Source organism: Pteropus vampyrus, unplaced genomic scaffold, assembly GCF_000151845.1.
Source record: "Pteropus vampyrus isolate Shadow unplaced genomic scaffold, Pvam_2.0 Scaffold15, whole genome shotgun sequence".
NCBI classification, from domain to species: Eukaryota; Metazoa; Chordata; class Mammalia; order Chiroptera; family Pteropodidae; genus Pteropus; species Pteropus vampyrus.
In genome coordinates this window covers 10,639,493-10,656,231 of record NW_011888796.1, presented here as the reverse complement: position 1 = coordinate 10,656,231, position 16,739 = coordinate 10,639,493, and the positions used below count along the sequence as shown (strand labels likewise).

Below are 16,739 nucleotides of genomic sequence, written 5' to 3'. Positions count from 1 at the left end.
AGTCACCATATTTAAACCACACTTAATGATACATATTTCATCTTTTAAAAAACAGAGGAAGGGAAAAGGAATCCTTTTTTATGTACTGTCTTTCAAGTTGGGTTTACCATATAAAGTATCTTGTAACTTTTCCCATGTCAGAACATATAAATCTATCTCATTCTTTAACAGGTACACAGAATTTCATTGAACACACATCATAAAATTTATTCATATAAATTCCTACAGAACACTGCCACTGCTTCCAAATTTTCATTATTATCAGTAATGTTATAAATGAATATCCTAGTGTACAAATCTTTATAAGCTTTTAAGATGAGAAACTTCTATAAATTAAATAAGTTGCTGGGTCAAATATTTACATGCAAAATTCTGGCAGTTATCTTTAAACTTCCTCTGAATCATTTCATATAATTTCCAACCCCCAAAACTATAACAGAACCAGTTTTCTCATAATCTCCACAAACAGTGCACACTTCTTTTTAGTCCCTGCTAACCTGCCTCCCAAGCCATTCTCCCAAAGACAGTTCATAATTCATTTATTTGCCTTTCTTTATTTTACTATTAGAAATGTTGAACGCCTTTTTCTAACTTATTGGGTGCTTAATTTTCTTTTGTTATTCCCCTGCCTTCATCTTTGTCCATTTTTCTAGTTTTTAAGGGTCACTTATTAGGGAAATTAGCCATTTTTCTTTCATACATCTTGAAATTATTACTATGTTTCTGTTCCATTAAGAATTTCCTGACTTGTACGCAGCTACAGTTATCAATGTTTTAATGACTCTAGTTTTTGTCTTGTTTTCTGACAGGAATATGCCAGTGAACCTGTACCACATACCACGGCTTTCATAACACAATTGCTTATATTTGCTCTCCCAATTTAAAAATGCCTTCTATATTATTTACCAAATTCCTCAATTTTTACAAGATTTGTTTTTTCCCCTAAAAAAGCATTCCCTTAAATTGACTGTTGTTTCCTAAAGTCATCCACACTTTTGCAACTAATTTTGTTCCCATGAAAAAAAATACTCCCTTAAATGACTTTGAAACAGTCTCCCTAATAGTAATAGAGGCTGATGGGAACTAGGAGAGGGATGGTTGGTCACACAGAGGGGTGGTACAAGAGACCAGGATTCAGAGGGAACCTTCCTGAAGTCATGCCTGTCTGGGCTGAGACTCGGGGATGAGTTAGAGTTGGTGCTGTTAAGGGAAGGAAGGCATTACAGGCAGAGGAAATTCTGCTCTTTCACAGGTAAAAAAAGAATTTGTCCTGCACCAAAGCATTTCAACACACGAAGTGGGAAAACAGAGATAGGTATGTGTTGCTAATGAGTTGTCAGTGAACTTCACCACTCTGCACTGTTCCTTGGCCACTGCCAGTCATGGGTGACGACACAGACCTATCCACAGGTCAGGCCATTCACATAAATATGTCTCATAATACCAGAAAAACAGCACCAGGGCATGTGCTCTATTAGGGGTCTACATTAATTCTGCACTAGGTGATAATTAACATAATACCTACAACTTACTGAGCACTTACTATCTCCCAAGCACAGTACCTTTCATAAAAAACTAATCCCTCCACCCACCTGCCCAGTCCGTTCCCTCATCCTAGGGGTATATGTTTGTGCCTAGAGTTATGGCAATATAGAAGTCTGAAATGTATTATGAAAAAGAAAAAATACATAATCTTTCAAATAAGTAACTGAGGGTCTTAAAAAATATTCAAACCCTTTGAACCAGTTATTGCAGTTCAAGGAATCTATCCTAAGGAAATAGACTAGAAATGAGAAGATAGATTTGTTTGAAGGTGCCAATCACAAAATCACTCATAATAGCAAAAGCTGGAAACAACCTAAATGCCTAATAGGAGAATGATTGATTAAATGACAGTATATTGCCACGAAGGATGTTAAAATGTTTTTATAGACAAAGATATGAGTACGTGTTTATGAGATTTGGGTTTTTCAAAAAGCAGAATAAACTACATACACATATGGTACGATTCCAAATGAAAAAGATATCAACAAGCACATATACATGAACAGAGACAAGGCTGGGAGGAAACAGAACAAAATATTAACAGAACTGCAAAAATACGGGTAAAATATGTTTCCTTATGTATTCCTGTACAATATTCTACAGTAATCCATCTATACTTTTATAACCAGAAAAAAAGAGAGACCATTCAATCAATTCAAATTTCTCATGCTCCCCTTTGAGGATCACATCCACTATAAAAATGTGTACCTAATCCCCTGAAAGTATCTAAAGTTCTTGAGACAGATTACATTCTTTGGGTTCCTGAAATCGATGGGAGAGAAATGAGTACAACAGTTTTTAGGTCAGTGGTGGGGAACTTTGCCCATATCTGATCTGGGCCCAGGTTGAGGTGGAAGAGTTAATGACTACATCTGGCTCTAGAAATAAGGCAGTGAGGCTTTTCACGTAAGAGAAAGCACAGATGTGCCTGGGGAAGGAGAGCACAGCAATCTCCTTTATTCAGGTAAAGATGGTTGAAGAATAAAATATTTCTTGAATTAGGATACTAACACAGTAAGAATTACTAGTCATCGAATTTTTCTTCCTTAAATTCTGTAGGCATATAAGGGCATGTTTATGGATAAAAGCAAGATGGAACAGTCCTTATCAGGATGGTTCTTTTATCTTACATTAGAATATTTAAGATATGAGAAAAATGTAGTAAAAACATTTTCCACTGGCAGGAATGAAGGTTGTTATTAACAGAAAATAGAAACAAAGTATTGTTTAGTTTCTTCACTTGTAAAATGGGAATAATGCTTATACTACTTGGTCACCAGGATTAAATAAAATAAACATGCAAGCATCAGGTACAGGCCCTTAGCACAGAATATACTTTAGTTTCTCTTTTCTTCATTGCAATGAGTGATTTAACACTTAATCTTACTAATACATTAAACTGAACTATATATATAAAAATACAGTTTAGATCTGTAAGTGAATTTAAGAATTAGCATAACCCAGAAGAGTGGGTAAGGTACAACTCCTGTTCCCTCATTTTCAAAACAGGTTAATAATGCATGGGTTTATGGCAGGGAATAAATGAGATAATAAATGTGAAAGCCTTTTATAAATCTAAAAGTTATAATGATGAGAGTTGCCAGAGATACTGACTGAGAACGAAAGTTTTATTTTCTTAGCAGATCCACATGTGTTGGTGTAAATACAATTAACAAGCTGCATAGGATGGGAGTTGAAATCCTTCCTGAAGGACACAACCCAGTAGCAGAAAAGTTGGTAAACCCTTGTTCAAAGATGGGGAGTCCAGCTACATGTACAGCTTTTGTTCTGCTGAGTGGTGTACTCAAATGTGGGTCCAGAAGTGAATTCTCAAGAAAACAGAGTTTTATAGGCTACAGTTACCAAAAACCAAAAAGATACTAGAGAGAAAACAGAAATAACTGAAGGGTACTTTTTTGGACGTTGGCTGTGTCTTCCCCTTGAAATATTCAGTAACATCTAAATTTCTTGTTCATCCTTTATCCCACCTCAATTTGTTTAGCATCCATATTTCTGTTTGGATATAAGTGTAATCATATATTCGTAAAACTTAGCAGTGAGGGTAACGTTGCTTCATTCTTGAAAAGTCCTTAAAAAAGCAATATCCATATGCTCATAAAATGTGTCTTTTTAATCCATACTTTAAAATAACTAGTTCTTAACCCTTGTGCACTGTTACTGGGACTGTAAATTGGTGCAGCCACTATGGAAAACAGTATGGAGGTTCCTCAAAATATTAACGAGAACTACCTTATTACCCTGCAATTCCACATCTAGGTATTTATCTGAAGAAAACAAAAACACTAGTTCAGAAAGATATATACATCCCTATGTTCATTGTAGCATTATTTACAATAGCCAAGTTATGGAAGCAGCCATAAAAAAAAAAAAAAGAATGAAATCTTACCATTTACCAACATGGATGGACCTAATGGATATTAAGTAAAATAAGTCCAAAAAAGACAAATACTATACGATTTCACTTATATGTGGAATCTAAAGAACAAAATAAACCCAACGGAAACAAACTCAGATACAGAGAACAAACTGATGGTTGCTAGATGGGAGGGGGGTTGGGAGACTGGGTAAAAAGGATGAAGAGATTAAGAAGTATAAATTGGTAGTTACAAAATAGTCATGATATAGTCAATAATATTGTAATAACTATTTATGGTGCCAGGTGGGTACTAGACTTACAGGGGGTGGGGTATTATTTTGTAAATTATATAAATGTCTGACTACTATGCTGTACACCTGAAATTAATATAAAAAATATTGAATGTCAACTCTAATAGAAAAAAAAATAAAATATTTTCTGAACATATTTTCAGAAATATGTTCCTAAACCAGCAGGCAGATTGTCTTGGTGCTACAGTCTCTGGGTATTCTCAGATTAGGTCCCCTGTTCTACTCCCACACCTATCATAAACCTATAACTGATTTCTTTCCAGTTTTGACTTCAACTTGTCAGTTATCTTTTGGGTAACGGTGCTATTTTTGGTGTCAGATAAATGTATAATCTGGAAAATTATATTCCTGTTAAAAGACCTATAATTTAAAAATGTTTACCAGTACAAGATCCAAAGAAGAGTGTGTTGGGAGTACTGCTCTCAGTCCTCTTCATCTCTTAAAGAAGCACACAAGTTAAAGGCGGATGAACAAAGCAGAGAAGAAAGTGGGGCCAAGGTGAGAGATGAGGAAAGGATAGTGTTGGTGAGGATACAAGGTATAAGGAAATCTTCCCCACTGAACAACAACAAAAAAGTAATGAGTTTAGATATTTTTCAACCAACCTATCTGCCAAACTAATACTGTCCACAAAATTATAAAGAGCACATGTTCTCTTCTTAGAAGTCAAAGGAACTAATCACTGTGAGAGTTAATCTTTAATATCTAGTTTTCCTTGAACTGCTAACCCACTAAAATCTGTATACTCAGCTAGTCTATTAAGAAAACCTGAAAAAACACATTTACAAGAACTTTGATACACATTATCACATTCAAATCTATGTTGGCACAGCTAATTTGTCCAGTTTACTGAAAACAAAAAACAAAAAACAAAAAACCCAGAAGTTAAACGAGGGTTTTTTAACTGTGTTGTATAAAGCTCCATCCATATTTTATTTCTAAGTGTTTTCCCACAGTTAGCGAGGGGCTTTTCATAAAGTAAAAGAGTCTGAAAGCAAAACAGAGAATACAAAATTTTTCATAAATACTGAAGAAAGCAGACTATCTTAAAATCAATCTTTAAGCAGAGATTCTCTCTTCTGTAACTTGCCAGAATATTTTATGCAGATAACTGCACCCAATGAGAGCTCATTAAAAATGATCTGGCTGTTTGGACAGTGGTCCTGGGTTTCAATTATTTCATCCTAGTAGATACTGAGAATTGTTCTGGGAACAAAAGAAAACAAAATCCTCTTCTTAGGGAATACACAGTTCAGAAAAGAGAAAGATGGAAAGTGAAATGAAGCTGGCTGAGCAAACCACTGTGGCAGTCCTGCTGTCCCTGAACTCTAAATTTTTTATTTCTCAATTCTGAGTGGTTCTGGTATTTGCTCTTTATTTTTCTTGGTCAGAAAAAGAAATCCACTAGTACACATCTCTCTTCTGAAAATTCACTTTAATGCTCAGATTTAGCCATGTTCTATTGCCTTTACCACTGCTTCAATAATATGCCTACTATGTGCTATCCATTGCCGCTGCACTAAGCACTGGCGATCTGATTTAACAAACACAGAATTCAGGCCTTCATGGAACTGCATTCTGGATGTGAGTATCCTCCTCAAATAATAACATTACACATCATGTTCAGTACCATGAGGAATTGAGTATTGCAATAAAAAATAATAGGGGGAGATATGGAAGTGGGAACTTACCTTAATGAAGGTCAGGGAAGGCCTCGATAAGGAAGGGACATTTAAGTTAAGACGTGGAAGACAAGATGCCAATCAGGAGGAAAAGTGTTCCAGGCAGATAAACAGCAAGGGAAAAACCCCAGGGGTAGAAAGTTTCATGTGTTTGCAGATTTGAGAGAAGGCCCCTGACTATGAAGCAGTGAATATGAGGGAGCATGGCATGAGTTTATTTTTTGAGTGCTTAATATACGTTAGACATCACGCTAAGTACTTTAATATATCCTCTTATGTAATCACTACCAGAAACCTACAAAGTTAGATACCCTTCATTTTCAAAATGAAATAAACAAGCACAGGTGAGCTTAAGTAACTTGTCCAAAATCACATAGCGAGTGGTGGTACTTGAATTCAATTCAATGCAGCAAGAATCCAAACTCTACATTTTTAACTGAACCTTACACCCAAAGTTAGAAGGTAAGCAGTAGCCAAATACAGGGGGCTTTATATGCCATGGTAAAGAGCTTGAATTTATTTATCTTTTATTTTCTAATTAAGTTTTTAAATTTTATTTTAAGCTCAGTGGAAAGCCATTCAAAGGTTTAAGAAAAACAATGACATTATCTAATTTATATTTCTACAGTGGCCACTGTGTGGACAATGAAGCGGGGTGGGGAGGAACTGTAGGAATAAAACAAAAAAAAAAAGGAAACCAGTAAGTGGCCAGAAGAGAAATGATGGTGGTCTGGACTAGAAGTAGATGGGTTCGAGATCTATTTTGGAGCAGATCTAATAAGACTTGCCAACGATTTGGATTCATGCAATAAGGAAAAAAGAAAAAGTCTATGATAACTCCTGGGCTTCTGGCTTTCGTAACAAATGGATCACGTTGGATAAAAATGAAATGGTTAGGATCAGACTAAATTTGGGAAAGAGGGGTATTTTCATTCAACCATTCAATAAATTAAGCTTCTACTATGTGATGATACAGCAGAATACAAAACTGATAAAGGCTTGCCCTCATAGAACTTACATCATTGGGGTGGAGGATAGTTACATATATTAATTACATATATTAATATATAAGTCATATTTGACCAAAAAGAATTTCTCTAATGTATAAGTGGAGGCCTAAAGGAAACAAAGGAGGCAGCCCTGAAGATTTCTGGGAGAAAAGAGTTCTGTGAAGTCTAAATAAGACTACAATGGCCATGAGGCAGAAGTGTTCTTGCTATGTTTGAGGACTAGCAAGGAGGCCAGGGTAGTATAACAGAGTAGGTAAAGGGAAAATAATAGGAGGTCAAAGAAAGAAAAGGCAACATAGAACTTTGGTTGAGGATTTTGGCTTTTTTACTTTTGGGCAAAACAGGAAATCCCTGAATAATTTCAACAGAGGAATGGAAGAGCGGTGTTAGTCTGTTTACAATATGGAAATAACACTTTAAAGGAGCAAAGGTGGAAGCAGAGACTCAAGAAGCAATAATCTTTTGGTGGATCAGCCCACAAAGTGGTAAGAAAAACAGATTTATGATAGCTTTTGAAGAATGGATAAAATTTGTTGATGGGATTAGACAGGGTGACATTAAGAGGAGTCAAGGAAGACTCAAAGTTTTTGAGTGAAGGAAGACTAGAAGTTTTTTGGCCTGTACCAAAGAAGAATAAGATTACCATTTACTGGGTTGGCATGAACATGGGAAGAACATATTTGTGATGGAAAATAGTAAGCTCAGTTTGTCAAGATGGAGATACTTATTAAAAATTTAAATATAGATGTTGAGCAGGCAGCTGTTTTCTAGATTCCAGAGAGGTGGGTAGGAGATACTAGTCTGGCAGTCTTAAGCATATATGGTATTTAAATCATGAGTATGTATGTAGGAAAATGTATATAGCGAGAAGAGGATCCAGAACTGAACCTGTGAAGAACTCCATCAATTAGTCATTTCAATCTCATAACTAGTATTTTTACAATAAAACTGGTTTCATTTTTAAAGCTATTAGCAGTTTCTAAAGTCATCAAGTGTATCAATGAGACAACAATAAACTAAAAAGACTAGATTTTGCAAATCTCAAAAGAGAAAGAAACTAGCTGTTCTGATCAGAAGACTACTAGGAACTCAAAAAATTCCAAATACAGAGGTTGCACGATCCAGCGGTTAACTGCATGGTATATAAATTCAGACTTCCTGGATTTTAATTCTGGTCCCTACACTTATTATCTATGTGAATCAAGGCAAGGCACTTACTATGCAGTTTCCTAAGCAATAAGTTGGGGATAACTTATTGGACTGTTGTAAATGAATTAATACCTAAACTTACACTCAAAAAGTCAGCTATCATACTATCACTGACACTAAGTTACTGAAACAAAAGTTGGGAGAGACCCTTCAGCTGATAATACTAATTTTTCAATTATCTTAACCAAAGACTTGCAGCTCTGCTTTGATTTCAAAACATGGCCAAAACACGTTCCTGAATTCAATTCTCTGAACTTATAGCTTTCTGGATTTAAAACAAAGCCAAAATACATCCCCAAACTCCTTAGCGTGCAAAACAATCGCGGAACAACGAGCTAGTCTTAATTTACACATCAGAGTAAGCCTGTCTGCTAACAAGATCCATCTGTGTGACACAAGCTTCCAGTACCAGAAACCCTCTTAACCAGTTATTTGATTCTCCTCTGGTCTCTCCTCTAGAGAAAGAACGTGCTTTCGAAGAAAAAGGTTAAAGCGAGCTTTGAATGAGAGTACAGCAAAGTGCCAAAAATCCAACTCTATAGCAGCAACAGGGGAAGACTTCTCGAGTAACCATCTATCCGTTTTCCCTAGTACTCAGGAGCACAGTGGGGTCAAACTCCTCTCTGGTGAGTTAAGGGGAAACAGCAACCTTCTCTCATCTGGCCCCACCCCCGATCCTGTCCCCTAGGACCCCTGGGAGCAAGGCAGCTATCCTCTCTCTCCCTTCTCTCGCGGGGTTCCCGGGTTCGGACCCAGGCCTTAGGCTCCAGCCTCCAGCTGCCGAGCCAGAGGAGACACCAGGGGAAGAAACAATAGGGCCGTGGCAGCCGCCGTACCTCTCACGGTCGCGGCCGTCGAAGTAGACGAAATCGCCGTTCTGGACACACTTGGCACAGGTCAGCCGCCGGCGGGTGGTGTTGCACAGCGGACACCGCTCGACCGCCACGTACAACCCCTCCGCGTCGTCAACCGAGTCGACCAGGTCCCGGGCGAGTGGCCGGGGCCCGCAGCCAGGAGCCTCAGGCGCCCGGGCTCCCTTCCCACTGGGAGACGCCATGATAGTCTAAGAGCTGAGCCAGTCACGTGGGATTTTGTTTTCAACCAGATGCATCCTGGGCGAAGAGGAGGGGACTGAGGCTGTGCTGGGAGGGCGGGAGCCGGACTAGCCTCGCCGGCGGCGTGCTGGCTGCACTACTGCTTTTCCTGTCACCTGAGGGGCAGCAGGGCGCAAAGCAGGGAGACTTATGTTAGAGCGGGGAGTCAGCCAAACAAATGTCATCATCCGCTGGATCATGCCAAGGCTACAAGTTAACGCCTCAACCTTGCGCAAGAAATAGTAATACGATGCCCCAAGGATTCTGGGAAAACGGACTGGGAACAAAATAAGAGAATTTGGCTATGGATGCTTTAAAATTTGGCTAGAACTACATCAAATAAGGTTGAGTGAGGGGGCTGGGTCTTGGAATGAGGTTTAATTTTGGCTCACCAAGTTAATAGCTGTGTGATTTGGGGCAAATGCCTAACCTCTCTGTGCCTGTGTTTTCATCTGTTAAAAGAAGACATAATTGCACTACCTACTTAACCAACGTCATGAGAATTATTAAGCAAATACGTTGAATAGTGATCTGATATACTTTACTGATAATAGCTAACAAGTGGAAACGACCGTATTACTGAACATGGAAATCAATGTAGTATCTTTCTGAAAAGAGAACTTAAAAGTCATGGCCAACATTCCTCCCCTTACTATGGTTCACGCTCTAAAAATTTGAACTAGGTAGAATTTAACCTAGATAGGATTACTCCCAGTTTCTTTGCAGGAGGCAGGTGGTGTAAATTGGGTGGGTCGGAATATTATATCAGAGTAATTTGTGTTTGAATATGCCTCTAAACCACAGAAGGAAAAAAGAAAAGTGGGCTTACAGATCAAATTATATAGAGCAGTGATTCTCAAGGATTATTTCCATAAACTGTCTATGGATGACTGCCCTAAATTCTTTCTAGCAGGGACTTCTTTCCCCTGTTCGATACCCAAAGATTCATAACTGCCTGCTAAGCATCAAGTGACTTACCATGGCCACCACAAGCTCAAAGTGTAGGAAAGTGAATTCTCCCTCCTCAAAAATCTGTTTCCTCGCCTTGATGAAAGACAAAATCACTGGCCACTTGGGGCCATGAGTCATGTTAACCTCATCTCCCTGTTAACTTCCACATCTCCATCAAATGCTGATGAGTCTACAAACTAATTAGGTCTTGAATCTAAACTCATTTCTCCATCCCTTAGAATTATAAAAGCACACAAAAAGCAAAAAATCCCTATGCTGTTTCAAAATAGAGCTTATACTAAACCTGAATGTTTCCTGAATGTTTAAGATTCATTTTTAAGTGAGAGAAATAATTTTCTCTGATCATTTCAAACAAAAGGATATTTAATTTTTCTAAAGTTTTCAGACTTTCATATTTCATTTGTATTCTGACAGGATCCTTCACAGTGCTTATACCTAATGGCCAGGATCATCTACTCAGTATTTTAAAAGGCAAAAAATAGACACATTAATATCTATCCTGCTAGATATTATAGATAGTATCTATTTTGTGCAGTTATTTCAAATTTCTATATATTGCTATGTATTTTGAGAAAACACATCATGCACTACATCTTTAACAAGAACAGAGCATTAAATTTTAATGATGGTACAAAATCTCTCTAGCAAGGCCCTAAATCTCTCAAGTTTTGAAATAACTTCATTTGTTCAGTTTTAAAAATAACATGAGTCATTTTGAATCAGAAGTTTTCTTCATTTCTTAGGCATGGTCACTCACATAGAATCATCCTTTCATAAGTCAAAATGTGCATGGACTATCTTCAATTAAAGGTAGAAAAATCTAGCTGTTTCTGTGTTGTGCTTATGCACATGCAGAAACCAATATACTATGAGATGATGAATGATCTCAGGCTTTTTTAAAACCCTTTAGAATAGGATAGATGTTTTCAAATGCTTCGTAGATCTCAGAACGTTCTTTGGCACCTGTAAAGAAATCCAAGTTTATAAAATCTTTAATATAAAAACATAACCAAAATTTTTTTAAGACAAATTTCGCTGTCATCTCTAATTACTTTTAATGTGACATCTCTTCAGGTGTACCTGAGAAGTAACATTTATTCTTGGTAAAGAAAAGAATATGGTGACTACATCCACATTTCCATAAACACACACACACCCTAGAGCAGAGTTTTCTAGTACTACGATGTGGGCGTATCAGATCATTTTTAGCTACAAAGGGCTCAGTATGAAATATGGAATATTATCTTTAAGCATGCAACAAACATGACCCCAGAACATGACCTTCATCAGCACTTGTGGGCACTTAGCTACCAACGAGAAGAACTTCCTTTGATCCACTCATCTGTAGTTAACATCTTGATTCCCTAATGTTAACAGAGAAACTGGAACTAAAGTTTTAAATTTCAGTTTATGAGAAGGGATTATTAGAGGGAAAACTGTACCACTGTCCCCCTTAAGAGTCTTAACTTTCAAGAGACCTTTACTTATAATAAACCGCTCTAGGAGTTAAAGGGTTAAAAACATGAATTAGACATAGTCTCTGCCCTTGAGAGATATCATGTCTCACCACCACCAACCACCTCTAACTACTTCCACCTTCAAAGCTATGTAGGCACATTGTGCTAAGAGTTATAGCCTGGTATTACTTATGTTTATATGGAGCTATCAGCTAATTAGGAAATTATTATCTGATTTTATTGTGGGAAAGAAGCAAGGAGTTTAATGAAAAGAATACAACTGTTAGTATGAAGAGGAATGGCAAATAGGTTAAGCTGATAAAGACTTCTTTGAGAACTATAAAGTTCAGAGGAAGGCTCAGAAAGAGAGCAGAAATAACCTCGGAGAAGTGGCTATCTGGTTTAACTACAGGACTAATCACAAGGATTACCAAAAGGAGTATCACCAGATTTGAGAAGCTGGTAGAAATGATTAAGAACTGAAGATGAGCTATAATTTAAAAAATGGAAAATAGCAAATGTTGATAAGGATATGGAGAAATTGGAACCTTTATACATTGCTGATGGGAATATAAAATGGTCAGCCACTATAGAAAACAGTTTGGCAGTTCCTCAAAAAAGTTAAAATACTATTTACAACATGACCTGGTAATTCCACTCCTGGGTATATATCCCTGAAGATTGAAAACAGGTACTCAAATAACACACAGGTAGACACATGTTCATTCAACATCATTCATAATAGCCAAAAAAGGAAACAACCTGAGTGTACATCAACAGATGAGTGGATAAACAAACTGTGATATATACATATAATGGAATATTATTCAGCCATAAAAAAGAATTAAGTACGGATATAGGCTACAATGCAGATGAAACTCAAAAACTAAGTGAAAGCAGCCAGATACAAAAGGTCACATATTGTATGATTCCATTTATATGAAGTGACCAAAACAGATAAATCCAGAGAGACAGAATGCAGACTGATAGTTGCCAGGGGCTAACAAGAGGGAGGAATGGGGAGAAACTGCTTAATCATACAGGATTTTATTTTGGAATAATGGAAATCTTTTGGAACTAGACTGAGGTGGTGGTTGTAGAACATTTTAAATGTACCAATGTTTGTGAATTAATCACTTTAAGATGTTTATGTTATGTGAATCCTACTTCGATAAATTAAAAATGTTTTTAAAGAATCAAAGATGAAGTCTTTATGAGATTCAAAGTCTCGAGAGATAAGGGCAAAAAGTTACTTACTCATTGCCAAGGAGTTTACCATCTGTGAGTCTCCACCCTCAAAGATATGGGGTGAAATGGAGGGGGTGTTAATGGCACAAATAAAAGACACTCGGTACATTTGGGATAGGAGAAACCCCTTAAGTCTCAGCAGATTTTAGTTATGGCACTTAAATTTTAGTTTTTAAAGAGAATGGTTTTGTAGAAACCAATGAGTTGAGGCAGGAAGTAAAACACCAGTGCAATGAAAACTCAATGCCTCTAGTTTGATGGACTTTTATGGCTGCTGAATACATTTGAATGGAACAGCCTTCTTGTTAGGAGACAGTGCAATACGCACAGCAAACACATTCCCACTCCCTACCCCACAAAAAGACCTAAAGCCAACATTCTTTTTACATTTCATTGAGTAACAGAGGATCGAAGTCCAGCATTTTAGGTAACTATGTACTTCAGTTTTATCACAGCACTTTTAAAAAAAATCATACCTAAAAGTACTGTATTCAAGCCCAAGGAATATAACATGCTGGCATCCCCTGGGGAGTAGAAAACACCCATTGCCCAGGAGGGACAGGGCATTGAGAGTGATTATTTTAAATCATAGGAAAATTCTAGACACAAAGGGCTTTAGGGAGATTATCTAGTACAATTTCTTTACATGTGGGAAAACTAAGGCCCAAGAAGTTACAGTTCCCCTGAATCATGAGTAGCAGCAATGGGAGAAGACCTCATGTAGCCAGTGTTCCTTTCTTTACATCTAAAGTCTTCAAACCAACAGTGTCAGGATCTGTAGCTGGGTGTTAAAATGAGGGGACTTAGTCAATTTAGTCAAATGTTTCCTCATGGAAATATTGGCATCAAAATGTTAAGGGAACCCAAAGCAATTGACAGATTGGATGCAATCCCTAACAAAATACCAATGGCATTTTTCGCAGAACTAGAACAAATAATCTTAAAGCTTATGTGGAACCACAAAAGACCCTAAATAGCCAAAGTAATATTAAGAAGAACAAAGTTGGCAGTATCACACTACCTGATATCAAATTATACTACAAGACTATAGTAATTAAAACAGCATGGACTGTGTAAAAACAGACACATAGATTAATGGAACAGAACAGAGAGCCCAGAAATAAACTCATGCCTATACGGTCAATTAATCTACAACGAAGAAGGCAAGACTACACAATGAGGTAAAGACAATCTCTTCAATAAATGATACTGGAAAAACTGGACAGATACATGGCCAACAGACACATGAAAAGATGATCAACGTTACTAACCATAAGGGAAATTCAAGTCAAAACCACAATGAGATATCACCTCACACCTATTATCAAATCAACAAACAACTGTTGGCAAAGGTGTGGAGAAAAGGGAACCCTAGTGTACTGTTGGTGGGATTGTAAATTGGTGCAGCCATTATGGAAAACAGTATGGAGGTTCCAAAAACAAACAAACAAATAAACAAACTACTGTATGACCCAGCAATTTCACTCTGGGTATTTATCTGAAGAAATCCAAAACGCTAATCCAAAAAGAAATATGCATCCCTACGCTACGTTCATTGCAGCATTATTTATAATAGCAAAGATATGGAAGCAACCTAAGTGTCCATCAACAGATGAACAGATAAAGATGTGATATACATGTAGAATGAAATATTACTCAGCCATAAAAAGAATGAAATCTTGCCATTTCTAACAACACGGATGGACCTAGAGGGTATCACGCTAAGACAGACAGAAAAGTAAATACCACATGATTTCACTTATAAGTGGAATCTAAAAAAAAAAATATATAAATGAACAGAAACAAACTCATAGATATAAAGAACAAATTAATGGTTGCCAGATCAGAGGGGGTTAAAGGATGGGCAAAAAAGGTGAAAGAGATTAAGAAGTACAAAGTGCCAGTTATAAAAATAGTCACTGGGATGTGAAGTACAACATAGGGAATATAGTCAATAATATTGTAATAACTACTATGTATAATGCCAGATGGGTACTAGATTTATCACGGTGATCACTTTGTAAGGTATACAAATGTCTAATCACTATGTTATACACTAGAAACTAATGTAATATTGTATGTCAACTATAATTGAAAAATAGATTTTAAAATATAAACAACAAAAAACCTTTAAGGGAACCTAAATTGGCTCCATGCTCATTAATAATCAATAATCAAACATCCCAATTTGTAACACCAGACTTCAATTAGATGACACTTGCCTTTTAAGCAAGACTTACCAGTCCTCTCCTTCATGTTTTAATGGTCTGGATGGGGATAAATACTATTCCTAAGCCTGGTGGAAATTCTATGGCTGGTGCACTGGAGAAAGAACTGGCTTTGAGGTCAAATGATATGAGCTCAAATGCCAGCTCTACCACTAACTAGTTTTGAAATCACAGGCAAATTGTTTAACTTACGAATTTTAGTTTTCTTACCTATAAAATAAGGACAATCACCTTTCTCAGAGGGTTGTTATAAAGGGTTGAGTAAAGGTTTGTAAGAAGTCCTTTGTAAACCTTTACATTTTACAAATTCTAAGCTGTTTTTATCGCAATACAAGAATATACTTCAGGTTAGGGATGTTGGGATGGTTGGTCCAAGTACACACATCTCGTCATTTGGTTCTGTAAGAGCCAGTATAATTACTGCCAGATGGGGAGTGTGTTATATTCACTTCTATATACTCAGCAGCTAAAACAGTATGTGTGCCTGGAAGTCACCCAAAGTTTATGAAATATCTATCATCTGTCAGTAAGGTTTGTAAGCTTAACCCTATCCTTTAGCCAGTCCAAATATCAATTTCCAATACTACTTGGATTTTCTAATTATATTCTTATACCAAGTCATAACTACGCATCTTAATTTCCCAAGTAATATCATGTGTGTGTGCACACAAGTGAAAATCTTACAAATTGAAAAAAAAAAAGGCATTAAACCTCTCAAGGTATGCATTTTACATAATATACTAAATTGCTATTAGTGGACAATTACCAGTAGCGATTGACAGGGATAGTCTGTCTCTCTCTGGCCCACTCACTAATAAATCAGTCCTGCCATTTTTATGTTCTCTGACCTACTCATTGCTGAGGACCACTAACATCTAGCTGATTGAGAGTGACCCTCAGTAACAAAGACCCAGCTTCTCTGTCTATTATGCTGGAGAAAAAAAAGTAAATGTGAAGCATTTTACTAAAGTCTCTTTGGAGTCGTATTCCTGTCATCAGGCAAGGCATCATCACAGTAAAATTCCAGTCATTTTCAATGCTAGGGAAAAAGCAAGGAGAGTGGACTTTCACCAAGATGATGATAATAATAGCTAATGTTTACACCACGCTTACTTTATTCCAGGCACTGTTTGTGTTTCCTCACAACACTTAGCAGATAGCATCTATGGCCAACTGCATTTTGTATATATGGAAGTTAAGGTGGGGAACTTAAACTCACCCAAGTTCATATAGCCAGTAAGTGGTAAAGCCTGGTTTCAAACTGGACAGTTGGCCTCCACAGTCCATTCTCTTAGCCACGCATCTGCTGCCTCTCACTGCTAAGAGTATTTATCATTTCTTCAACTGAAAAGATTAGGGAGATGGTGCACAAAAGACCACACAGGAGTTTTCAGACATCTAGAGAGCTGGGGGGCAGGGCAAGTACATGAAGGTGGCGGACTTTGGAGCCAGGCTGCTTAAGTTCCCACCTGTGCTGCAGCACATACAGCTGTTTGACATTGTTAAGGTTATTTAATATCTCCATTGTCCTTATTTTACAGGTGAGGAAACATATTAAGTACAACCTCACAGAGTTAACTAGATCCTATATAAAAACCCTTAGCAC

At 37.1% G+C, this 16,739-nt stretch overlaps 2 protein-coding genes across 2 annotated transcripts in view; both read right to left on the bottom strand.

The window, feature by feature from the left end:
* Nucleotides 1-9,232, bottom strand: part of ATG14 (autophagy related 14) — a 35,001-nt gene extending 25,769 nt beyond the window's left edge. The window contains exon 1 of the mRNA XM_023526796.1: nucleotides 8,971-9,232. Within this exon, the coding sequence (XP_023382564.1) occupies nucleotides 8,971-9,191 (221 nt within the window). The 5' untranslated portion in view covers nucleotides 9,192-9,232. The remainder of the gene's footprint in view (nucleotides 1-8,970) is intronic.
* Nucleotides 9,233-10,918: 1,686 nt separating this feature from the next.
* The window catches only part of TBPL2 (TATA-box binding protein like 2), a 25,352-nt gene continuing 19,531 nt past the window's right edge, over nucleotides 10,919-16,739 (bottom strand). Inside the window, exon 7 of the mRNA XM_011385184.1 lies at nucleotides 10,919-11,163. Coding sequence (XP_011383486.1) covers nucleotides 11,087-11,163 — 77 coding nt within the window. The 3' untranslated portion in view covers nucleotides 10,919-11,086. The remainder of the gene's footprint in view (nucleotides 11,164-16,739) is intronic.